Source organism: Rhipicephalus microplus, chromosome 6, assembly GCF_043290135.1.
Source record: "Rhipicephalus microplus isolate Deutch F79 chromosome 6, USDA_Rmic, whole genome shotgun sequence".
NCBI lineage: Eukaryota > Metazoa > Arthropoda > Arachnida > Ixodida > Ixodidae > Rhipicephalus > Rhipicephalus microplus.
In genome coordinates, this window is record NC_134705.1 from 146,455,692 (window position 1) to 146,481,934 (window position 26,243).

At 44.3% G+C, this 26,243-nt stretch overlaps 1 protein-coding gene and 1 long non-coding RNA gene across 5 annotated transcripts; both read right to left on the reverse strand.

The window, feature by feature from the left end:
• Positions 1-348: 348 nt before the first annotated feature.
• Positions 349-15,951, reverse strand: LOC142765596 (arylamine N-acetyltransferase-like). 4 transcript variants are annotated; one of them, XM_075866820.1, is made up of 3 exons: positions 15,768-15,951; positions 3,062-3,162; positions 349-1,643 (listed from the first exon to the last, which is right to left on the reverse strand). In XM_075866820.1, exon 3 carries the CDS (start codon positions 1,332-1,334, stop codon positions 438-440), a length of 897 nt encoding a protein of 298 aa, XP_075722935.1. In that variant the 5' UTR covers positions 1,335-1,643; positions 3,062-3,162; positions 15,768-15,951; the 3' UTR covers positions 349-437. The 4 variants fall into 4 exon arrangements, with proteins under 4 accessions (XP_075722935.1, XP_075722937.1, XP_075722936.1 ...); XM_075866822.1 differs by having other exon boundaries at positions 3,062-3,568; XM_075866821.1 differs by having other exon boundaries at positions 3,062-15,662.
• Positions 15,952-20,090: 4,139 nt separating this feature from the next.
• Positions 20,091-25,388, reverse strand: LOC142764985 (uncharacterized). The gene is made up of 3 exons (XR_012883998.1): positions 24,338-25,388; positions 24,172-24,261; positions 20,091-20,255 (listed from the first exon to the last, which is right to left on the reverse strand). It is a non-coding gene; the product is annotated as an uncharacterized LOC142764985 (long non-coding RNA).
• Between the last annotated feature and the right edge of the window lie 855 nt (positions 25,389-26,243).

The window sequence follows — 26,243 nt, forward strand, 5'->3', positions numbered from 1 at the left end:
ACGGATACCACGCTTCTCAGAAGAACGACGCCAAAATAGCATAGGGAATGCCGGCCTACTACCCAAACAATTTATTTTTAAAGCCCTGGTGCTTATCAAGCAAGTGTGCTTGCAGTAGTTACCCAATGAGTGTTTGAAAAGGCTTTGAAAGGTCGCTCTTCTAGCTTTCGCTGTGATAGTGCTGCGCCTTCCGCGCAGGCCTGGTGTTTTTTTTTCACCGTTCTGACATGCAAACTTTCGGTAGCAATGAGAGTCATGTCATGTATTCACGGCGTAAACATCAGCCATTTTTCGGTATGGCTCGGTGCGCCGGTACAGAGCGATGAAAGACATTGACATGCACGTGCATTCAACGTGAAAAAAATACATTTATTGTTATTTCAAAGAAAACTTATCTATTGCTACATATTTCTGTTGATTGTGCATGAACGCCAAAGTCAACTTTCGGGCCACAACACTTTCTTGAGAAAGAGGTTCTTACCCAGCCTCAAGCTCTCGAGCAGCTCTCGCAAGCGAATGCGAAGCGGCGCCTCGTCATCCGCTTTACTCATATTCAGCCCGAACTCATCTCGCAGAATATCGACAATTTCGTTCTCGTCTTTCATCAGCCTTTTCTCGACGACGCCGCTTGTCGGCGACCAGCGCACGAACCGGTCGTTAATGAGCCGCAGCCAACAACCATCTCCACGAGGTGATCGTCGTCCCACCACGAGGAGGCGTCGCATAGAACTGTCGGGGTGAGTCGACGAGTACCAGTTGAGCGTGCCAAAGTCGAGCCAGTCGAGATCGTATGGCTCGACGACGTAGATAGCCTTCCAGCCGCCGTCACTCGTGGGTACCGCGACCTCGAAGGTGTTCAGGGCGTCCAGGATGCGAACGCGGAAGGGCGTCGCGTCACCGGCCACGGGCAGTGCCCGGTGAAGTCCACACTGCACGATGCCGACGTCCACGATGTAGCGGTCACTGTCGCCCACCTCGACCAGCAGGACCATGTGGGACAGCCTCGTGCGTTTGGCCGAGTCGTCGGGAGTCGTGAGGCGCAAGCGGGCCGCCCTCAGTTTCAGGCTGTAGCCGAGAGCCAGCAGAAGGCGGCCGAAAAGGGAGTTGAGCTCGAAACAGTAGCCTCCTCGGCCTCGTCCCGTCACCTTTCCCAACACGGTCTCGGCGTCCAGGCTGACACGTCGCTGCAGAAGCACGTCCAGGTTTTCGAAGGTGACTCGCTCCAGGTGCACCCTAATCAGCCTGTCGAGGTAGTCCAAGGTCGGCTCGGTGGGCTTGCCAGCCTTCAAGAACTCGAGGTAACTCTCAGCACACTGGTCGGACAGTGGTTCCATCACATATGCCTCTGTTTCAGAGTTCTTCGTTTCCAGCGAGGTTATAAAAAAGACATCACTCTCGGTCTTCTTCGTCTTCTCACCTCATGGCTCAAACCCAATGCAGGGGAGTCACGTTCACTGTCGTCTTCTCTGATAGTCTTCGCCTTCTATTCTAGAGCAGCAGGGTATGTACGCAGTGTTTCTTGCTTAAATGGTGGATTGGAAAGAAAATACGCTCCGTTGGAAAGCTGTCAAGTTCATCATTTCTATGAAGGTCTCTTCCTGTATTCATTCCTAGTGTTATTTTTTGTAAAGCCGTTCGTCAGCCTGTACAATGAAACAAACAAAAAACGGACATTTTAATTTTTCTTCAATGTGACCACTTCTCATTACGTGATTCTTTTATTTATTTTTGATTACTTATGATACCGTAAGCTTTCGCGGCTGTTACGCGAGTGGGAAAGGACATCGTACAGTACTATTTACAAATTAGTTTGAAACGTCACTGAAGGGCTTTAGCTGATTCACAATAGACAAATACAGTGCAATGCAGCTTGTTCAAGTTGATGATTTTACGAGGCAGAACACAAAACTTTAGTGGCTATATTCTTGCTGCATATGGTAAAGTAGCACATGTAGGATTGATACGCGGTGGCACTCGGGCTGAAGCGTACAAGTACAAAGTAGGGCTTATGTGGGTGTATTATTACAGCAATTATCTACAACACTATTGGCCGTGCCACACCGGATAAGGTGTATATGATGGCAGAAAAGTTATAGAGCTTAAACACTGGCAAACTAAGTGTTCGAGTTTCAATGAAATTGTTTTAAAGATTTATACTGCGTGTCCAAATAGATGTGCCCGAAATTCGTCAGCAATACGTAAAGTTTGTAATATTTTAAATCTTTCTTCACAACTGATTTTTCTGTGGCGGAAGGCATCTCGTACTCAGCAAAGGCATCAATTATAGTAGCAATAAAGAAGTGAAGGCAATAAAGTTTTAATTAGCAGGGACATGTGACAGGATGAAATGGTAAAATTTCAGCCCTTCCTGCCAGGAGGCTGTTGTCAATTCCGAGATTTCACAAAAGCAGCTGTTATCAATTAGTAGTGAGGAATGAAATCTGACAGATTTAACTGGCGAAACCGAAACAGGAACTCGCAAAAGCGAAACTGCCATACTCTTTCGATGCGTTCCTAATGAGCGAGCGTCGTTGCACCAACCATCGATCGACCACACTTCGTGGTTGTACGAGTTTTTTTTTTTTTTTTTGAGATTTGAGCTCGCACGGTGCGCGTGTAATAACAAACGCTGAAGAACTAACACTACTACAATCGCCGTCGGGAAAAATAGCCCCGCCGCGGTGGTCTAGTGGCTAAGGTACTACGCTGCTGACCCGCAGGCCGCGGGATCAAATCCCGGCAGCGGAGGCTGCATTTTGATCGAGGCAAACATGCTCTAGCCCAACGTGCTCAGATTTGAATGCATGTTAAAGAACCCCTGGTGGTCGGAATTTCGGGAGCCTTCCACTACGTCGTCTCTCATAATAATATGGTTGTTTTGGGACGATAAAACCCACATATTAATCAATCGATCAAGTAGGGAACCATGAAGTCACTCTGGTCGTCTTCTAGTGGCGCTCATCAGAGCATAAGTTTCGGTTTCGATAACAAGTGTGCACACAAACCCTTTTCACCGGCTTGCTGCGCGCTGACCCACACACTTGTCCATGAATGCACTCACCGATCCGGCCTTCACACAGTTGATGGCCGCTTCAAAATGCTTATAGCTAGATTTGAGCAAGTGGGCCAGTCGACATATCTGCTCACTCTCCGGTGGAGGCACTGCGAACAAAAATCAGATAAGACAATAGAGTTGCCGAAGGACAGACACTGTCAAGAGGGAAGGTGGCAGTCATTACTTACGTAGGCTCAAAACAATACGCCTAGTTCGGGTGTTTCTGTTGTTTCTTCCGTTCTGCACAAACTGTATCAATAATGTGCAAGCGCATGTCTGGGAAGCATGCAGTCATCGCAAAAGTGTAATGGAAAACACAAAAACTATTTTGTTGAACGTGGCGACCAAGTCGAGTACAGTGTCCCGTTTCATGTGTTCTGAAATATCTTGGCTGCGCATTCCGTTACACGAGCACAATTTCGAAGCAAAGAATAGAAAGGCGGGTTTCTTGCCCAGCATTAGGCTCAGTGTGACCATACTCCCGTGTTCAATCAAACCATGGTCCTGGCAAACCTGCAAATCATCAGACAAGAGTGATCATTGAGGCCTCAATAATTTAAAAGGGTGCCTGCGTCAGCAAGCCCTCGTATGCTATGTGCCTTAAATAATTGGCTTTTCTTGAAAGCGTATACCACGGTACATAATTTCGATTTGATTTTCGTCGCTTTCATATGTGCATTTATTCACCATAATTTTTTTGTCAACACTTTTTGGCTCTACGAATGTAAGGCGATTGTTGGTGATGGCGATGGTGGAGGCAGCGCTGGTAGCTGTCGAGAAAGAGAAGCCAGGTGGTCGGCTCTATTGTGACACTGAGGGGATGGTCCCGATTAGGCAACAGTAATCCCAGACTTTCGTTCATGGCGGCGACGCTGTTGTCGCTTTCTGACAATATTACCGACTTTTTTTTTAGTACTGAGAATGTAGTATGGCAGTGGCGTGGTTGTCCTTACTACCCCTTTGCGTCCACAGAGAGACGACAAAATATTCTACTAAGCATCTCCGCGACGAACCAATACATATGGTCGCTGTATTGATGCCATTCATAAGAAAACTGCTCAGTTTCATTATCGTATTGACGCTCCCTCAGCTCGAAGAGCACTGCAAGTTATGGATACTTGGTACAGATAACTGAGAGCAAAAAAAAAAAACATTTCGTGAGACAGGAAGAGCAGAAAAGAAGAAAGAACAGCACCATCTCTCCTCTGCTCCTCCTGTTTTATGAAATGTTTTTTGCGCCTCAGTCATCTGCACCATGTGTGAATCAACTTGCCCAAAAATAAGTTGATTCACACTTGAAAGTTATGAATACTTTCGAGTCAGTCCTTGCAACTTTTCTTTGGCATTATAGATTGCAATGTACTCTATCCAAGGCAATCGAAATTGAGCCGTGCTATGTGGCAGTTGGCAATGTTATGACCTTCCAGGCATGCGCACATCCTGCTATGGATGCTATCGTATGACTTTACCTCTTCTGTTTTTATTCTTACCTTCTATATTTTCCATCCCCTTTCCCCCTTGAGGTCGCAGAACCGGGTGCCACCTGGTTTACCTCCCACCTTTGCTTTTCGCTCTATCTATCTATCTATCTATCTATCTATCTATCTATCTATCTATCTATCTATCTATCTATCTATCTATCTATCTATCTATCTATCTATATAATCTATCTATCTATCCATCTATCTATCTATTTATGAATCTCTATCTCTCTTTTTTTCTCTCTCTCTTGTCATTTCGATAATACGTTCTGCTTCTTGACGCTTCTTACAAGACTGTTCGCGTAGTCTCTGGTGACGTGGTATGCTAACATATATAAATTCGCGTTTCTCAATAAACAGTCAGTTGGAAGTCACCGCTTGCTTCTGTTGTATCATTCGTTCTTTCTCCGCCTGTGCTGGTTGTTGAGGATGGATTAACAACTAGCCAATTATCAAACTTTGCCGGCTTCTTAACGGCTACTGACATTTTTGTGGCCATCGGTTTGTTAGACAATAAAATGCCTTAGCGACGCCATTCAATGGTTACTTGGAGAAGTGTTGTAGGGTATATTAAAACGTGGCTGCAGGATTAGTTGTGGAAAAGTAGGCAAGAAGAACAAATATCCACGATACTCGCAGAACAAGCTTGAAATTAAGCTTGAAGACACCTTGCAACACTTTTTTGCACGTGGCCAGAAAACGCTGCAGATCGGTAGCCTATGCTCCTGCAAACACGTGTGTGGAATCTTGACCCCGTGCGTGGCAGGTCAACTCAGTGAGACAGTTGGTAAGGCTTCACGAAAGGCTAAAACTTACCAAAAAAGAGAATGAAGAAAACAGAATATAAGACAGAAGTCTGATATTTGACATGAGTTTGTCAAGTATACGTTCAAAGAAAGTTAGAAATCACTCACTCTTCTCTCCGCAAATCATCTGGTTGGCAGGCCTGTCTACGTCATCGGGAGGAATTGTGCGGACATCGAATGATTTAAGGTGGTGGTCCCACTCTGGCCGCAACCACTCCGCTTTTTACGCATTGTTTGCGGGTGCACTGGGCTCGCTGTGCTTCGAATGCCCTTCAAACCTTTCGAATTGTTGCTATCGCATTCATTGCTCCCCCTTCGCAACAAAGCTGTCACTTTTTTTCTTCACATTCACTGCTCGACGCTTTCGAACACAGACCTCCTGCATCAACTCAGGGTCGCTCAGAAGACCCGCTACTTGGCGCTGAGGCTCGGTCTGCCCATTCCGATGTGGAAGAGGCCCACTTCTATAGCGCGTTGAGTGGTACCAATCACCAGCATCTAAATGAAGTTCTCTGTTCTTAATCTAAGTTGAAGTACTCAAATAAATTATGCTTCTCAAAGGTTAACGCTGCCGGTACATCTGTTGTGGGGCACATCTGAATATTCGTGGTTTCGATACATTACATATAGATTATGTTTACAAGGAAACAAACTCTAAGCTTAAAGTAGTGTACATGCATGTGCCCATGAACGTGAATGCACAACTAGAAATACATTTTAAAAATTCGCCCCGTACCTCATTTCTCACTACAAATGTTGTCGAAAGACGATACTTCTGCGTGTGGAAAGAGTGGACAAAACGTTTATTTGATGTTCTGCGCGAGAAAATCGGTGAATTGTATCCTGGAAGCGCTGCGTTAGAGAGTCTCTATCCATGCAGCGAAGGCGAACGAGCACATCAAGGCACGTTAGACACGAGCGCCATCTGGCAGTTATCTCCGAAAACGTAGAAAGGCGTACGCGCCCGCGGAGAAAGATGCGCGCCTGTCTTGGAGGCGATAAGGTGTAGAACGCAAAGCAACGGGCAGGTGCCACCACCGTGTAGTTGTAGCAAAGCGTTAGAAGACACTTGCCTTTTTGAGCAGCGCGTTGCTCTGTCAGCGAAGTGTAATAAATGGCACGGTCCGTAGAATTACTTGTGTGTGCCTTCTCTAGTATAAAGACACACATACAAAACATCGACGTGTTGTCCTGGTGCCTCAGATATGCGCAACAAATGTTTTTAACTGATAATCTCAGAAGTATAAACTCTGAAACTTGAGCAATATTGATGGTTGCTGCGGATTGGGTTGGCCGTTTGAGGAATTGTTTAGTGCCGTTTTTAAATATCGTCAATGCGTACAAACAGACAATTGTACAGACAGAAAGACAGACAGACCATAGAGAAATATACTATTCGCAACTTTCACCGCCTAGAGAGGGCACTGGTGCAAGCCCATCATGGCTGTGGTTTGGGGGATCGTGCAGCCGGCGCGCCGGTAGCCACCGGTGTGCCCGTCACTTCGACCAGTGTAGTATTTTCGGCTGCAGCCGCCGTGTTGTCAAGGCATTGCTCAGAAAGTCATTGCCTCTAGCATGTATCATATTCCACACTGCGCATTGAGAAACATGTGTGTGGCGTATGTTTATGGAAAAGAAGTTTTGAACGCCGGGCACATCGTTTGCTGTGGGGTACAGCTAGCTTTGTGAACGCTGCTCGTGCCACGGCCGGGGAAGACCAAGCGGCCGTGCTCGTGCAAAGCAGCAAACCTCGCCTTTCACTGCACGGCGTCTGCACAGCAGCATCCAACATGTTTTGTGATTCTTCTAGCTAAGCAAGCAAACAATAAAGAATAAATCATTGCTACTACGACTCGCAGTAACTGCCCGACTTCACAATAACCGTAATACAAATTGCCAGCGACAAAATATAAAGCACCAGCGAGCCGCCAAATTGAGGCCGACTGAACGATGGCATGGGCTGCCTGCGTGGGCATCCCCCAAAACGACAGTTACGAGGGATGCCGCATGGCGACGCCACCATCTGTGAAAGTTGCATGGCCACTGGAGCCTATTCGCCCAACAAAAAAAGGGTCTGACCAACCGATAAATTACGTACCCACCCTCGTTTTTACTCCATCTTTAAGAGATGTAATAGCCTCTTCAGGAGGACACTTTATGTCCAACTTCGGCACCAATTTTTTGCAAAGTAGAAATTTTATTAACTTGTGCAATTTTCTATGTCCGCTATACATCACGCCCCGCTGAGGACATTTAATGCATCACAACATAAAACAGAAGTATGACTGGAAAGTGTTGTCGTTCTGCATTTGTTTTGCACAAAGAGGCACATTCATGTGGTTTAAATGTGCTGTACATGCATTCCCTTCGGGGAGGCGTGGGCGAGTAGCCAAGTGGTAAAGGCACTCGCTTTCGGAGCATGAGGGTACGGGCTCAAATCCCAGCGCTGGAAATTAGAAAAAAATTGTTGTTTTATTTATGAAGACAATATAGGGTCTCACCAACCACTCGTGGCGCTGAAAGCAGCGCAGTAGCTGCGCCGCAGGGCCCTACGGGAATGTCCGCTCTTTATGTATGTTTCTCAATGGACAGACAGTCAGATCAATTTTTTAGTGTCGAAGGTCCTCAAGAAAGACTATCGTCTTTAAGGTGGCGGTTCTACTCCGTCCTTCGTGCAATAGTTCGAAAGAAGTCACCATACGACGCCACTTATCGACGGTTGCAAAAAGCGAGAAAATTGCTCGCTCAAGTACGGTAAGCGTCGCCTCGCACGTGTCTTGTATGCCGCGCTAGGCGGCGGAAATCGGCCGATGAAAACCAAGGAGCACAGACACAGACGGCGTATTTCACCTGCAATTCGCCAACTGTAACCGTCATTTCAACCATAGAGTTTCCAAATATACACTAGAGGGAACTATGGCGCTAGTGTCTATGGAAGCTGCAACGTACGGCGCTTCAGCAAGCATGAGAATGATGGGTAGTACACACATTTGTCCAATCTTCGCACTTCTGGCCTGCTTTTGGCTCCATGTGTGTTCGTATGACTTGGAGCTGTTTTCTCACGAAACGAAAACCTGCAATTGTTCAGCGGTTGCGCTTCACCACCTTATTTTTCTAGACTTGCTTTTCCCAATCGCGTCAGGAAATTCGATATTGTTTAATCTTTCTTTCAAAACAACACCAAAACAGCAATAAACGAAGCCGCAAGTACGAAGACTAGGCAATGTGTGTTCTACCCATCATTCCCATGGTCGCTTAACGATCGCTGCGACAGAGTCCCCTCTAGTTAATTTTAGGAAACTCTATGGTTTAACCGACACGACGAAAGGTGCCCCAGTGACAGCTGGCAGACTAAAACCGTCGTCGTTTCACTAAAGTGTAAACACACGCACGTACGCAGGCACATACACAAACACACTCGCTCTATCTCTCTGACTCACTCACATCCGTGGAATAGCGATTGAACATGACATCAACCAAACGCTTTGCCGGCTGTGGCGGCTGCATTTCTGATGGTGGCGGAAATGTTGTAGGCCCGTGTACTCAGATTTGGGTGCACGTTAAATAACCCCAGGTGGTCGCAATTTCCGGAGCCCTCCACTACGTTGTCTCTCGTAATCATATGGTGGTTTTGGGACGTTAAACCCCACAAATCAATCAATTAGTCAATCAACCAAACGCTTTGAAGTGTTTGAGTGCATTGGCATCGCCATTAACCTTCTTTTTGATGTAGCCACCTTTGTAATGGTTCCATGTAGCGTCGCGCGCACGTGTCCTTCTTTATATTTTAATGCGATGCATTTCTTAGAGAACTTCGGCGATTTGGAGCGTATCTATCTATCTATCTAGCCTCCTACGACTTTTAGCTCTCCTACCCGTTTCCATAATGGTATCGATACCAAACTTAGTATGGCATAACATGACTGTGTGAACAACCTATTTGACTAGTCATAACTTGAAAATCTTGAAATTTATGTCATGAAGGTCATGATTTACATTTCATGGTCCTGCAGCTCTTGCGGTAGTTTCGTTCACATGGCATGTTGCAAAACTGGTATGGTATGGCATGATTGCATGGCGAACACAAGTGACAGACCCTAACATGAAAACCATGACATGCGTGTCATGTACAAAACATGAATACATGCCACGCTCATGATGCGCTCGCGGCCGTTTCGCTATCGTCACATGTACCAAATTTGGTAGTACAGTACGTGAATGGATGACGAAGGTATGTGACTGGTGCAAACTAGATAATAAGAGATGTGTGTCGTCTGACAACATCACTACATGCCACGCTCATGATGTGCTGGTGGCCGTTTCGCTAGCTTCACTTATACAAAATTTGGTATTACGGGACTTGAATGGATGATGAAGGTATGATACTGGTAGAAACATGATAAACATAAGATGCGTGTCTTGTAACAACATGACTGCATGCTACGCCCATGATGCGCTCGCGGCCGTTAGGCTAGCCTCACATGTACCGAACTCGGTATTACGCAATGTGAACGCGTGACATAGGTAAACGACACATCCAAACATAATAATCACGACACGCGTGTCATGTAACAACATGACTACACTCCACACTGATGATGTGCTCACGGCCGTTTCGCTAGCTTCACATATGCCAGATTTGGTATTACGTGACGCCAATAGATGATGAAGGTGTGTGACTGGTGCAAACATGATAATCATGAGATGCGTGTCATGTGAGAACATGACTATATTTACATGCCCCAGTCAATGCGCCAATACATTTCGAGTTGACGCAGTGCGCGTGCTCGCCAGCGTTCATTTCGTCGTGTCACGCCGGAGTCGCCCCGCCAGGCACCGGTCCTGGCATATACTTGCGGGAGCGCGCCACGCTGCGTTGCTTTGACGCATGCGCGTTTCAGCGCGTCCAGCGTCCATCCGTCACAAAAACAGGGAGACGCAGTGCTCTCTGGGTAAAGTATCGGCGCCAAATGCAGCATGTCGCATTTCGCACCGGTTGCCATCGGGCCGCGCCAATGGACGCTGGTCGCGCCGGTCGCGCTGGCGTTAGACTATAGAGTTCTCGCGTTTTGCTATTGTATACCATCGCTGTTCCCAGCGTGCATGCACGCGCGTCGACTTTGCGTTGGCCCTTCATTATGTACTCGCGGTCATTTCGCTGGCTCCACATATGCCAAACTTGGTGTTACGTGACGTCAATGAATGACGAAAGACTGATGGATGCATGATAATGATGACACGCGTGTAATGCAAGAACATGACAACATACTACGTTCATAGCGTGCTCGCGGCCGTTTCGCTAGCTTCACATATACTAAATTTGGCATCACGTGACGTTAACAGAAGACGAAAGTTAACGACACATTCGAACATGGTAATCATGACACACAAGACGTGTACGGCATAGTTTACTTTCACCTCGTAACGTTGTGGTGATATTAAAGCGACATACCAACCTTCCTCATTTGTGCTTCGCATATCATCGATTGCCACTGTACGTGGGATCTGCCATTTTTTTCTTGCCACGCGAAACTGCTGAACCTCCCCCAATGTAGCTTACGCTACAGAAACAGCCAGGCACATTTCAGCACAAGATAACTTAATGATCCTGAGGTTATTTGCTAAATTTCACCCTCTCCAACTACAATAAAAGTGCCTCTTGCGCCTCTAAATAATGTGCCTATTGTTGATTAGGGCTGCAGAAGTTGCGTCTTTTCTTTTCGCAAACCTCTATTTCCCTCCCTCTCTTTCTCTCATTGATGATTAGTTGAACAGATGATTTACACCAATATAGTAGAGTTACAAGCTCCTAGAGCCAATGGTTTTCCTAAAACTTTTTATGAGAACTACGTGGACTACCTGGTATAAGGGATGACGCGGGATAATGCGTAAGTTGGTTCACGCCGTTTCCCGTCTCTCTTTCACCATCTTTGTGCTACGCCTAAATCATGGTAAACTAAGCTCTCACGAAATGTTTGCTTCAGGAAATTCTTCATTTTCACCAAGATCAGATTTCCAATTGCGATGTAATCGCACAATCACAGATTATCGAGTAGCAGCACAATCAAGCTCAGCGTCGCAATAACTGGGAGGGCGGGAGAGGGAGGGGCTAAGCATATTCGAAAATCATAAGGGATTATGACGGCACCCACATAAGAGCCACACCTTTGAGCCCATGTTCATGTGTTCTACGAATGTCTTTTCCTATACTCCGTTTCCTACATCAAGTGCAACGCTGTGAAGGCTAGCGAGAATTCTTGCAATGAATGCGTTCGCACTAAGAAATAGTCCAATATTCTTTATCTCAGACATGATTTATTTTCTTCTTTCTGCTTTGCGCGTCGGAGATGAAAACGCCCGGTTATACGGCTTGTCTTGGTTCTTGTTTATTGATGTTTTATTTTAGCCTTTCACGACGCTCTGCAGGTGCGTTTGTGCTAGTCTGGCACGAGCGTTTACAACGATGAAAGCTTAGCACAAGACGAGCGAGGTCACGCATGTTTCTGGCCAAATTTCTTGCATAGCTTTCACAGCGTTGCACCTGATGTATGAAACGGCGGAGTATAGGTAAATCAGTCAGAATAGACGTGCACACGGTGAAGACGCGGCAGGCGCAACTCTCCCCCACCTTGTACCCTAATAGTCGGGGCACGAAATCTGTCCCGCCTAGAATGTGCACCCATACAATGTATCGATAGAGATGCGGGCGCTGCTATTAACCATCGAGCCCCCTTTGAAGGGGAACCCTCCGCACGTGTTTGTCCGCCAGATGACATCAGCGATGCTAAGAATATCAATGAGAGTTACGTAGCATCCTGAGGTTAGTCAAGGGTGCTTATAAAGTAAGATATATGGTATCATCAGTAAGATATATGGTATCAGTGGCTGCATAAGGTATAGTTATTTGCAAATTTTCCTCATTGTATAGATTATCTAGTTCGTGTTGCGTTAATTGTGCACGTATTTAAAATTTTACATTCAATCCAAGATTTATTTTTTTTTCTGCTAGATCAGTTGCCATTCACTGGAAAAAGCAAAATACACTTCAATCGGTGGTTTTTGATTGTACGATGAACACTCGAAAAGAAAAAAAAAACTGGTGTATTACAAATATGCAACTGTAATTATTACACGTGTAAATACATGTGTCAACAAGAACAAAGTGTACGAAAAATCACGTGTTCCAATATTTCTATCTTTCTTTTTTCTTCGGTGCCTTATGGTTGTATTGTAAAAGAGTCGTTGCAGAGTAGTGTGCCTGCGAAAATGGCGGGACGTCTGAGGATGGGGCCGATCGATAAATATATGGAGTGTTTTTCAGAACAGGTTCCATGCAAAATGGTCGTTTTATTTTTCATTTTCATTTTCTTTTCTAGCACGCACGAGCATGCTGGCATTTCTAAAAAAATCGGAAGGCACAACTTTTCCGGGAGCAAAACAGTTACAGAAACCTGTTTGTTTTTATGCCTCTGCTATATCAGCAGGAATACACCTATTTGTTCTGGAAAGTTGTGGGTTTCTTTATATTAGCTTACAGGCACCGTCGACAATTTTGCCATTTAGGGTGCCTGAACAGTTTTTCAAAAAATGAATCGGCATATCCTACGTACCTTAATATTCGACGTTATGCGAAGCATGCGTAGGGAAGGTGACCATGTTGCAATTTTTATATCGCGACACGCCATGAAATTACGTTATATATAAGAACAAATCTTGCACGCAGACACACACGTTGCAGATGTTAGTATAATCAATGTTTTGCTCTTGCGCGATCATGTCAACGTGGAACTTGAGTATTAGCCACGCCAGAAGCGACAAGCTGATATGAAGCGTTGGGGTTCGCAAGGCTGGTACCCCTGAATGCTCTTACATAAATCGACTTCAGCACATGGCACCTAACTACAATTGTCGTTAACACGACGTCACGACTGTATCGTAGGAGTAAATATCTAATCATCATATAAATAGACAGCCAGCAAGGCAACCAGAATTAACATTTCATGAACATTATGGGTCTATTTGAAAAGTAGTTCTGAGACCTGGAGTGGCTTTGGGGTAGAATGCTTGATTGCTATGTATAATGCTTGGGTTCGATTCTCTCTTGGACCTTGACATTTATTCTTTGCATTCGTCGGATCAGTGTTCCCGATGTCAAGTTTTTCTTAACTCTAACGTGTGAAAACTGTTCCTATGTGTTCTCGCTGTTGCTGGGTAGATTCCAAGTGTCGATCACTTGCGGCACATACCCGCCCTCAGGTTTCTGCCACTCCCTAGTGGAAGGTGTTTGATGGCGTACGCGACGAGATTATGAAAGTATTGATGTCTTGACTATGGCGTCATATTCATGATATTATCTTATCCTCCTGTACTAATTTTGGTTCACGCGATCATGAGAGCACCCATATAGAAGCGGATAGATAGATAGATAGATAGATAGATAGATAGATAGATAGATAGATATGCTGATATAGACCATAAGTGATTGCTGCACGCAAAGAAATGCTTCGCATCGAAAATGTTTGTCAGTGCTACAGTATATGTATCAGCACTAGTTTTTTGATGTGGCCACTCTCATGGGCGTCGAAGTCAGGTTATTCTTCATTGACCATACAGTTTTACTCTGAAATTTTCGTGAAGTATAAGATGTGAGAACGTGCACCGAAAAGAAGGATGTAGAAGTGCGACCTTTGTGTCAATATATCTGCAAATCAGTGCGCCAGTTTCTTGAATTCATGAAGGGACAAGAAGATGTACCAGACTAGACTGTGAGCATCGTACCATTGGTACGAATGCCAAAGTATTGACCAATAGTGAGCTCAGAAATGACGGTTCTTCATTGTATTTTGTGGTACTTTTGTATTTTGTTGAGTATATAAAATCTGAACAGTCTTCATATGCATAGTAAGAAAGACAAAAAAATGTCGTGTCCCCTTTGAAGCGGCTTTACATACATATCATTCGCATGGCATATCAGCGTCCTTACTTTCACAATTTTGAACCTTACAGGCATGAAAAAAGTCAAAGTAACGCGCAATACACGAGCCGCTGAGCCACGAACAGATGCACATTACCAAAGACACGGCGGGGAATGCTGGTTTTGCGAATGCGTGACGAATGCGCAATTTTTCGGCATAGCAAAACCATTTGCCGCTTGATGACACCGCCCCACCTGCTGACGGGGCGCGAGTGCAAAAGATTCATTACTCAGCTCTCCTTCTTTTACGGTTGGTGTTTTTTTACGCACGGCGACTAGACTTAACTTGTGAGGCAGACTATAAAGCCTGGAGATGTAATCCATACCTGTTTTACACTTTTCATTAGGTTTATTGCGCCACTTTTGGCAAACGTTTGAACTCACATAAAACAACTTGATTTTTTCATTCAGTAGATGGAGTTTTAACGAAAATAAGCCTGTGAGATTTATGATTCATTGAAACTATTTAGTTTGAAGCACTGAGTGGTCAACTTAGTGAGTACAAATGGAAAGAAGACACAATATGCATGTACTAATGGGCAATACTCGTTGGTAGTTAGCGTCTAAAAGAAAAAAAAAGCTAGTTTTTGCGTTTCTGGCCAGCAGAAAAATTAGCTATATTCAATGCTGGCTTGTAGGTTTCCAAGTGAGAATAAAAGAATTTCCTCTTCACAGAATTACATAAAAGGGCCTGCGACTTTATTATATAGAAGTTCAGAGTATCAGTTAATATAGTTTTGTCGCTTTATCGGTAATGCGTGACCAAGTGAAGCCTTAAACTGCACCATTGACACAATAATATTTCATTATGTGTTCGTCTGAGCATAAAGCGACTTCGCATGAGAAAAAAAATATAATGTAGTCTACATAGCCACTAAATATTGTGGTTCTGCTTTGTAAAGAAAAAAAATATTCTTACACAAACCTTCATTATTTTGCCTATATTCATAGAAACGTAAATAAATTGCTAATTAGTTTATGTTCAATATCTCTTCACAGAAACATTGAATGGCACTTCGTTTAAAGGCACATCAAATTCCGCTTTGTTAGGTTGAATAGTTTCGCCATACTCGCGGTACAATGAAGGCTTGTACAGCGAAAATACTTTTGTCGCTCACAGTATTTTCATTGCTACTAGGTAATGCTTCAGATCAGGCATTAAAATGAGATGTCATTTAAAAAGTGGGATAATAAGCTTTCTGAAGTTGCCCAATTCTTTGTGAAGCACAGCGAGCCCAGTGCATCCGTAAACAATGCGTAAAAGGCGGAGTGGTAGCGGCCGGAGTGGGACAGCCACCTTAATATTGACTTCCGGGCATGCAGCATAGACTTGAAAACATGACCGCCTAATTCAAGCAAATAGGAGCAGAGTACTTGACACGCTTCTTGTAACCATATTAGTGCAGCATCAAAAGAAAAAAAAGAGACTAATAGAAGTACGAAATACCCACCAAATTTAGGTCTGTACAGTCATGGTTCCGGTAGACGATTATTTCAAAGCTTTTACAGTTGACCACAGGCGCATTTTTGCTGCAGGATTGAAGCTATAAAAAACGACTAGACACATGCAGCTGCGAACATCTCTAGCAAGCATGTAGTCGTACTTCCGCTCAGAGCGCACGTGCTACGCCACATACGATAAGGCCACAGACACATGTGCAGTACCATAGTGTCGCAAGTGTTTTATTCATTTCTTCTTTAAGTTTTTTTTTTCTTTTTCTTTCTGTCTCTCTTTTTTGTTGATGTTAATGCCGCTTTCTGAATTCCGGACTTTCGATAGAAGCGCTAATGCTGTAGGCCCATGTGCTCTGATATGGGTGCACGTTAGAGAACCCCAGGGGATTGAAATTTCCAAAGCCCTCCACTAAAGCGTCTCGCTTAATGATTTGGTTGTTTTGGGACGTTACGCGACACATATCAACCAATAAATCAATCAATCAATACATTCCAGAGCTTTAAAGGGAGCCACAACTGCGTGTCACACGTAAATGTTTTTTAAATAAAGTACAAATGAACACTCACAGAGCAGGTGAAAATTGTAAAGGAAAGAAAGAAAAGGTCATCCATATTCTCCACCAGGTTCATTCGACATCATATTCAACGAATGAAAGCTTAAAGGCATAATTCGGGCCATTCTTTAGTTTTCGAATTCAGTACAATCAAGGTAAAATTTCTGTAGAGGGAATGCGTATACCAAAGTCGTGAGTTGTAATACTTCAGGATCTTTTTTTTTTCTCTCGGGGCCATTAACTACATCACGTCGGCATCTCCGCATCTTTTGAGTTTGGCCTATGCATTCAGACAGGGCTCATGGGTAAGTATGAATCTTGCTCTGCCCGCAAAATATTCTTCTTCAGCACGACTCTGCCAGTTGCCTGACCTTTTTGCAGAAGCATCTACGCTTCATAGTACATCTCTTTTAACACAAGAGTGTTTTGTGTACGGTTCCATCAAGACATTAGGGATTCATCTCCGTCTCGAAAATGACGTCGCAAAAGCACATAATCAGACGTCAAAAAAAAAGTTCAATCACCATGAATCGAACCCATTGCATTTTGTTTCGTGATAAAAGATGCTGGGTATGCTATCAAGTGCTTCACGTTCACATACTCAGAATGTTTTGCAAGCAAGCCTTTTATATGTAACACTGTACTCTCGCATTGCTCTTGGGCTGCAGGGTGGTGTTGCTTTCAAGGAGCGCTGATGTGAACTAATGCACCATGACCGTGAAATGCGCGATTAGCTCCTTCAACGCGTCGTCGTTACGTATCCTTGCCCTTCGAAGTGTTTCAAAAAGAAAAGTTCAATCTTGTATCTCTCTATTTCATTCTCTGATTTTTCAGTAAATGGCCCATATAACAGAAATTCCGGTGTTGTTGTCAGTTCCATCGCTTGTGAACGAAAACTATTTATTCTCATATTGTCCATGACCGAAACGTTGAGGAACATCCAAACAAAAATTGAAGTGACAATCGAACTCAGGCCTTCGGCGGGACGAGCATGCACAGCTACGTAATTTTTTGTGATGTCATGGTATTTAGTACAAAGTTTCTTTCTGAGCTGGATGTATGTTGTTTCTCTCTTTTTCTCTTTCTTATTCTTCTGTCTTCAATTTCTTGCACGCCTTCTCTCTCTTTCTTCAATATGCTTTATTCTCCTCTCATTCCTCTTGTCCTCACATTGACTTCCCTTCCCTACTCACTTGCTCTACTGTATTGTAGAAGGCCATGCTATGCTTTACCCATTTACGAATCCCGCTTTGGCAAGTAACTGTTTTCCGAAGAATTTCACTTTCTTTCTATTTGTTTCTTCTCATCTTGCTCCTCCTCTCTATCTGTGAATTGTTTTCTCGCTCACCAAAGTAGCGTCATCCCACGCCGGACAAATCAAAAGCATAACAGAAAGCAGAATAGGAAGAACAGGGCGGAGACAGTGCGTTTTGAATCATGATGATATTTTTCTGTTCGATGTGCATGGAGTAACGGTCGGCTCAAAGACCTCCCCTATCAAAAAATGGCAGCATATCCACGGAGTGAATGATGGAGAGTGGGGCGAAGCATTCGTCCGTCCATGCGTCCATCTGTGTGACCATCCATGCGTCTGTATGTGCGCCCGTCCCTGCGTTCTTTCATGCATCCGCCCCTGCGTCCGTTCATGCGTCCATCCATGCATCTGTTTGTGTGCCCGTTCGTTCATCTATTCAACACTCCAAGTCCCCCATCTCGCATCTTTTTATCATATATTCCCCATATAGAAGCACCGCCATCCAGCGGACATTCCAAGGACTAAACGAGAGGTGGCACACGCACACTTTCTTACGGCCTGCGCTTTGGGTCCACTTCCCACCTTTAACCACCTCGAGTTCATGGTATATTCTAGCTCACTGTATTCATGGCACTGCGACCAAACGCTTGCTAAACCTTTCGAAAACCAAGGAGGTTACGCCCAGCGAGTATAACGTAGCAACCTTTTCCTGTCAGATAGGGCTCAATTTACATGCCAATGGCTGCTAATGAGAAATGAGAGTCAGGAGAATTCGGCTTTTACTTTCTTACGGCTTGCGCTTCGTATCTACTTCTCATTTTTAACCACCTTGAGTTCATTCATGGTATATACAAGTTCATTGTATTCATGGCACTGCGGCTCAACGCTCGCTAAACCTTTCTAAAGCTAAGGAGGTTACACCCAGCGAGTATAATGTAGCATCCCTTTCTTGTCCGATAGTGCTCAATGTACATGCCAATGGCTGCTAATGGGGATCGCAGCGTGCGCGTTGACTAAAAGCCGAATGCTCATGTCTCTCATTTTCCATTAGCAGCCATTGGCATGTACATTGAGCACTATTTTTTATTGTTAAACAACGCACAGAAGAAATCTCTCACTGGCACCACCTTGGAGGTCAAGTGTTATACCTATTTCGGGTATGTGCCACTGGTGGTTACATACGAGGGACGCCAAAGCCACGCCATAAGGAGCTTCGCCCCTAAAAACGCCAGGCCTGCGCGGAACACGCAGCACAGTCACAGCGAAAGCTGGAAGAGCAGCCTTTCAGAAACCTTTCTAGTCACTCTTTAGGTAACTGCTACAAGTACACTTGTTGGGTACCCACTATGTCATATATAAGGAAGGAAGGAAACTAACTTTATTTTGATTATTTTGGTCCTGTGGAATACGAATAATAACTTTAGTGTAGTTGGCCGGCATTCACATTGCTTCCCTTCTTCATTCTCAGGAGAAGCGTGGTAACCTCTACACAATTATTATGGCTGAAGTGAGTGGGTATGTCCTACAGTTTATAAGTGACCAAGAACAAGCTTTTGTAATGAGTAAGAGGATCAGAGGACCCACTCGTTACGCAATACACAATGTGTTATTCTAATACGCTTTATTACTGATATTAACCCAATTTATTTACCGAAATCACGCCTGTCTAAGGTAAGTTTGGAAAAGAGTTCCAAGCACCAGTGTGACTTTGTGGGCTGGCACGCAGGGGACCCGGGTCTAAATCCCGTTGTGTCCTTGCTGTTTTCAAATGCGAATGAATTTGTTAGTCGGGCTATACGTCCGGCATCCGGCGTTGTCCACGCTGGTATCCACGCCTTAGCAGGTGTTCTCTCTCTGCTCTCACTCCCTCTTCATAGCAACAGCTGTGGGCGTGTACGTTTGCTCTCGCCCCTAGCAACCGAAGCACGTGGTGCGAGAGAGTGTTGAAGAGGGTGAGTGCAGTGCTTCGCTGCTCCTTCTCCCGCCATTCGCTCTCTCTGTCTTCCCTGCGCCCCACTCTTCTATCCGCTGGGCGCTTCTCAAGAACATCTGGAAATGTGTGCTCCCAACGCCGATGTGAAACACCAACGCGGAGCCTAGAACACTGGCCACCCACTCTCCCGTCCGCTAGATCCTCCCTGTCGACTATTCGCTGGCTGGGCGCCTCTCAAGGCGATGGCAAAAGCTGGTGAAGGTGAAGGTCTCACGGCAACGGTACCCTCTCCGAAGTGAATCGTGAGGTACCCTCCGCGCAGAGAATCGCGAAGCCGTCATCACCCATTTGAAGCGCAAACTTGCTCTTCGTTTTAAAATTTTATTAAAAGCCAGGCCTATTACAGCAAGCATACACAACAAACCCAGTGTTATTCTGTATAAGTTCGCGGGGATGGTGTGGCCACAGCAAGCACAGCACTGGGCTTGATGAGTTCCGTGATGATGACAGCCCTGCGACACTTTCAGTGTAATGCGAGTGGTTCTCGATAGAGGACATCAATTTTACTGCTGTCAAACAACCACATTTTATTTGGTTCAACCAAAAAGTCTCAGTCGTGGGGCTTTCTGGACACGTACTCTTGCTCTTACAGCGTTTCGCCTTAATGCAGGCCCATACGATGTTTCAAGTCATCGCCAGTCTGCATTAATATTACGGCGAAGGTTATTACAGAACCAGCCACCTGAAAAAAGAAGGCAGATATATCTGTAGGAATGTCTGCGTTAAAAGACACCTTTCGCTTCGCTAACGTGCAATGCAATGTCTCGTTTTCTTTTGGCTTTTTTATAATCGTTAGCTTACATGACGCGATAAAACTACAATATAAATAGCTGTCAAGTACCCAGGCAGTTTTTGAATGAAACGCTTATGAAAGAGATTGTTGCATTCAAAAATTAAGGCAAATTTGCAGTTCTAGTACCTAACTGCAAGTAACTATGGAGCTGGGTGGCTTTTGTTTGTTTTTATTTATTCTTGCTTTTTCTCTAATGTTTCTTGCTGTCTTAATATGTAGTTTTTTTCTATTCCTGCCATTTCGTCTCTTTCTTTCACATATCTTTGTCTCTACCTCTTTCGTTGATTCTGGTTTTCTCTTCGAGCCCATCTTTCCTTTCTTTAACCCTTTTTTTAGTTTCTGTTTCTTCACAAGCTATATGTATGGTCTTTCTCTTTTTTTGCTTTTTTGTTTGGCTCTCTTCCCTTTCTTGTACTCTTTCTATCTTTTTCTTCGCTATGCTTTCATCTCCTCAGATTCTTCTTGTCCTCATGCCCACTTCTTTTTTCCATGCCCTGGCTCTACTGTACTGTAGAAAAGGCTATGCTATGCTCAGCTTGTGTGCCTGGGTAGCAGAGGGGTTGCAGCATTCGCAGTGGAATCGTGGGTATACGCGTTTTCAAATGCTGCCTTGCCCAGAAATTGTTTTCCAAATAATTTCTGTTTCTTTCTGTATATCCCCATCTTTTTTCTCTTTCTTTTTGCTAGTTCCCTCGCCCATCATAGTTGCATCATCCCACGCTGGACCAATCAAAAGCATGAGAGAAAGCAGAAGACGGAAAAACAGGGTGGAGACCGCGTTTCCTGATTCATGATCATTTATATTTCTGCTCTATGTGCACGGGCTAACTAACGATCGGCTCAAAGAACTCCCCTGCCGAAGAAAAGCTTGGCAGACTGCTAGCGTTATGGTAATTGGTTTCACGCTAAGCCTTCGTCGCCCATCTGAAGTGCAAACTTGCCCCTGGTTTTAGAATTTTGAGAAAAACTAGATACTGTTTCAGCAAACAAACACTGCTAACCGTGTATTATTCTTTCATTCACAGTCACCTGAACTACTGCATCACGTCGGGGGGTACCACTTATCTTACACACATCGCACCGCTACATCATTTACCAAATCAGGCCCTCTGTATACCAACGTTCAGCCTGTTCAGCCACATGTGCTTCCGACATGCTACATAATCACAGAATCCTTTCACTACGTGGACTTGTTAAATGCTATTTATGTACAGTGTTCTTCAAACTAATGAGGAACCATACACCAGTAGAAGCTGTTCCAGTTAACACGAGTCGAACAATATTCGGAGCTAACAGTTTATTACTACCGTTATTCAATACAAACAATCGAAAACACTCCGACTGTATCGCATCACTATCGACATGAAACAGCCCTCCTCTTAATGGTAAGCAGTCTTTCTCGTTATCTTTTTTTCAAACCACATTATTCACATTTTTTCTTGATACCTTCAAATTCCTAATAGTATATTACCAGTTACGGTCACTCTCTTTTGTACTATTTTTACTGCCACAGCTGCTCAACTGCTTTCTCAAATCGTTCGTTTGTGCGTTTATTCGTTCAAATAGTCCAAACGTTTTGGTATCTCTCATAAAAATATCGTAGATATGAAACGTACAAAACCTAATATTTGCTTATGACACACTCCGTACTACGGCGCCCATGTCTGCAAAACGTCTTCCTAATTTTATTTATCGCTCCATTGCTAATACTAATCCTCAACGAAAAAGAGGGAAACGTCTTTTTTTTTACTTCTGAGGTATGCACTGGTACTATCATAAATGTTTTTTGCGAGAAATTCGCCCGCAGAGGCCAGCAGCACCCCACACTGCATGCTTACTGTGCCGGCAAAGAATCGACGAAACATTGTTACACTCTCTCGCCCACCATTCAATCGTGCCAGCATCGCAGTCGTAGCTTTTCCTAGGCCCAGTGGTTTAAATTCAGTGTCTTCTCTTCGCTCCATTCACTCGCTTTGAATTCGCTCGACTAACAGGAAAGGTATAAGCCATTAAGTCGAATATTTGAAAGGCAGACATCGGTGAAGCTTAAACATTTTGTGGGACGCTTGTCATTGATGAAACTGTTATTCATTCTTTTTTATTACGATATCTACTGGATGGATTGGCTTCTTTGTATCATGAGGCTATAACGCGAGGCTGCCTCCAGTATGTAGTTTCAACACGCTGAAACACTGTTACGGTTACGGTAAAGCCACCAACGAGAAACTGATCGTGCTGGACTCGCGAGAGACATGCCAGCGCGAAGCCAACGCATTCGCACATGTACCTGGCCTAAAATACGAAGACAACTTTTACCCTCTTCGAAGCTGAGCCAGTCGCATGTTGCCAACTTGCCAAAAAGCGCTCACGCTATATTTACTACCATATATGTATTTATTTATGTAATATATTTAGTTAGTGATTCAAGAGTTAATGCCGCCTATGGGATTCCTTGCCTCTCTGTTTGGAGACACAAACGCTTTATTGAAGGCACAAACGAGCCCCTTAAAAAAAGTTACCTGCTTTCGCTTATTTCAGGTCGAAAACGTTTGTTTCTTCAAATGCAAATATGTAGGCAACCTTGAGAAGTTATTCTGATTCGAGGAGTCAGTCTCCTCGAAGCAGGTTAACTTTTTAGACATCTTGGCTGCAGAAGCGCAGCCTAGTCTGGATAACCTCTGTACAACACTTAAAAAATGTTTCAGCACAGCTACAAAAAAAAAAACATTTTTTGAGTGATATTGGTTTTAATACGTGTTTCTGGTGCAGATTATTCTACAACGACCGCAGAGAAGTGTGCCTCTTAGCAGAAAGTGTTTACAACAATCTCTAAATTAGGCGTATTCGTAGCAGTGCAACAGTCCTGCTACATCTACCAAGCATCCAGCAGTTCGTGGTTTTGAAAGTAGCTTTCACAAAAATAAAATGTTAAGTCCATAGGTCTGCACGTTCTTGCAGGGAGATTGAGCTTTAGAAGATGAATGAAACCTGGAGGAGTGACTATAGAGACGAAATTGTTTTTGGGTTGTTGGTCTTAATTACAAAAGTTTTGAGAATCTTAACAAGGGTGATATGGAGCCTGGGAGTGCATCGCATATATTTTTAATAGTGCTATCTGAAGAACAAAGTTTAGGTTTTGATATCGAAGGCGTGGCGTCTCTGTCACGTGCTAGGGCAGTGTGACGTCACGGGAAGACAGCCATTCCCCCTCAGTGAGTTGTGTGATTGAATCTGCGTTCGGGATGCAGAGTTCGCAAACTCTGCATCCCGCACGTCCATTGTCCATGGGACATTGTCCATAATGTCCATTGCTTTGGGGCTAGCTTCCTCTTGCTCAGTTTCGACACCTTCAAAATATATTAAAATATTTTGAACGTGTTAGCAGACTCAGGTGTGTGGCGAGCAAACGTCCTAACTCTGCATACTGAGGAAACAAAAAAATGTCCCTTTTGCGATGTCTCAAATTCATGTCAGGCCTCAGGCCTGCTCGAAAAAGACTACGCATCTTATTGCGTGTTATTCATGGCAAAAAAAAATTTGTAAGCAATATCGCTGCACCCGTTCGATATGCGTTATCATGTCATTGACTGTGTAATAATTCTGGAGCACCGAAACTCACTTACCGCGTCAGAGATGGGCAGTAGCCAGCGCCACACACGTCTGTGTCTTCTTACAAACAGGTTTCGAAAATGAGCGTACGGCTAATACACATTCCTGCACCCTCACTCGTACGGAGCGTAAAAGGTGACTTGATTCAACTTTTTTTGTGTGATTTCATGTTACCTTGTAACGTCATACGGCTTACCGTAACAAGGAGCCCCCGATCAAGGCGAAAGAAGCTTGCGCCGGTCAAGCACATTTCGTCGGGCTCAATGACGCTGTGTAGATACAGTAGCTGCGTGAGAGAAAATACTGCTTAAAAATGCTGAAGTTTTTCAACATAGAATGATTCGTCGAGGATCGTTGTTTACCTCTTGCACATAATCTTTCGGTGATTGGATCAGCGTCACCGTCTTGGCAGTGTCCTTCAAGTTCTTCGCCTGAAAGACACAATTTGCGCATCTTTTAGTTCACTCATAATCAAAAATGGCACGCACAAAAACGTAAAAGTTTCCGTCTTTGCAATTGCACAATTTTGTTACGCTTTTATTCTGCAGCCATTAAATTCATATTCGCTATAGTTTCATATTTTGATACACGGATTTGCCTCTTCACCAAACTCTCTGCATTTTGTTTTGCAAATACTTCGGTGATATTAAAAGTACGGCTTAAGAAGTGTTATACTGGCCTCGATATTAAACAATAACAAACTGTCAGTATTGCAATAATTCGTGCATAATGAAGCATGTAAAATGTATTATACCTAACATTCATAACTGCACCAGCGCTGTCGACAATACCAACACTATGTTTGGTTTCTACGCTCAATAACATAAGATAAAGATTTTTTTCACTGATAACAACCACGGCCCGGACGGAGCTCCCTTCTCCCAGGCCTGCGAAGGACACATTTCCCGCTTTTTCTTGAGAAGCCGATCTCCGTTCAGGAGCAGATCCAGGAGAGAAGGCCGTTCTAGTTCCAGGTCTCGTAGGCTCAACGCCAGAATACAGGAAACAGCAGAGTGAGGCGCTGGTCCCACGTGGGCATATCGATTCAAGAGACAAACTATAGAGATAAAGGAAGCACAGCACTGGAGCATGATATTGCTAGGATAGCGCAGTTGGACAACAAATATCGATTGCTTAAACGAGTGATTGAACTCTGACCCGAGATAGCAGTACATGGAAATGCGACTGTCCGTATAAAACTTTTTCTCGCTCAGACTTACATACGAACAATGAGAGGTATCGACAACAGCACTGCTAATAACGGAAAGCTTTATTCGCCAAAGGAACACATATATACCGGCGATGTCAACCGCTGCCCATGCGCGCCATCGTTGATTGACTGATATGTGGTGTTTAATGGCCCAAAACCACCACATGATTATGAGAGACGCCGTAGTGGAAGGCTCCGAAAATTTCGACCACCTGGGGTGTTTTTACCGCGAACCCAAGTCTGAGCACTCTGGCCTACAACATTCTCGTCTCCATCGAAATTGCAGCCACCGCAGCTGGGATTCAATCCTGCGACCTGTGGGTCAGTAGCCGAGTACCTTAGCCACTAGACCACTGAGGCGAGGCCATGCGTGTCATTGTAGGTACGATTTCCGGAGCTATCGCACCATATCAGCTGCTACTCCTTTTTTTTTCGAAGCACCGTTTCGTTTTCCGAAATTGTTACTGATGTGTGGCTGTTACAAGATGATAGTCTGGTGAGGATGTGATACACCTCTCCATATTCTGCATAACATATCCATATCTATTATTATCCATATTCACTGTAACCTCCCATGCCACCTCAGCAGAGAGAGAACAAAACTACCATGGAAGTCCTATCTGAGGAAGTATCCAAGAAACACCCCGCCAAAAAGAGAACTATTGTAGATTCACCTTCTTGATGCCGCATTGTGAAGGCCGAGTCAGAAATCAAACACAACATTGAGTGACTCAGCATCACGAGTGGAATAATGAAGGCTACGCTGGACAGCTGTGTGGAAGTTTTAAATTTACTTGTTCCCAACAGGGAAAGCTGGTTCAGCACTTATTTTTTATGAGTCAAAGCATACAGCCAACTATGGGAAAAATAACTTCCACCACGACCGGACTAAAGGCGGCTGTGCCTTGTGCCTTGCGCGAGCAGATAGCCTTCTGTGCTAATCTTGGCGTTAACCACAAGTTGATTACAATTTGACATTGGAACTGTACGCAATTCCAGTGCAAGAAAAATATCTTTGAACATGCTCGCCTCAGCAAAAACTACCCGTCGTTCTTATA

Bases quoted from the DNA above. Each gene is read 5' to 3' on its own strand.
- LOC142765596 (XM_075866820.1), bottom strand. From the start codon at position 1,334: ATGGAACCACTGTCCGACCAGTGTGCTGAGAGTTACCTCGAGTTCTTG.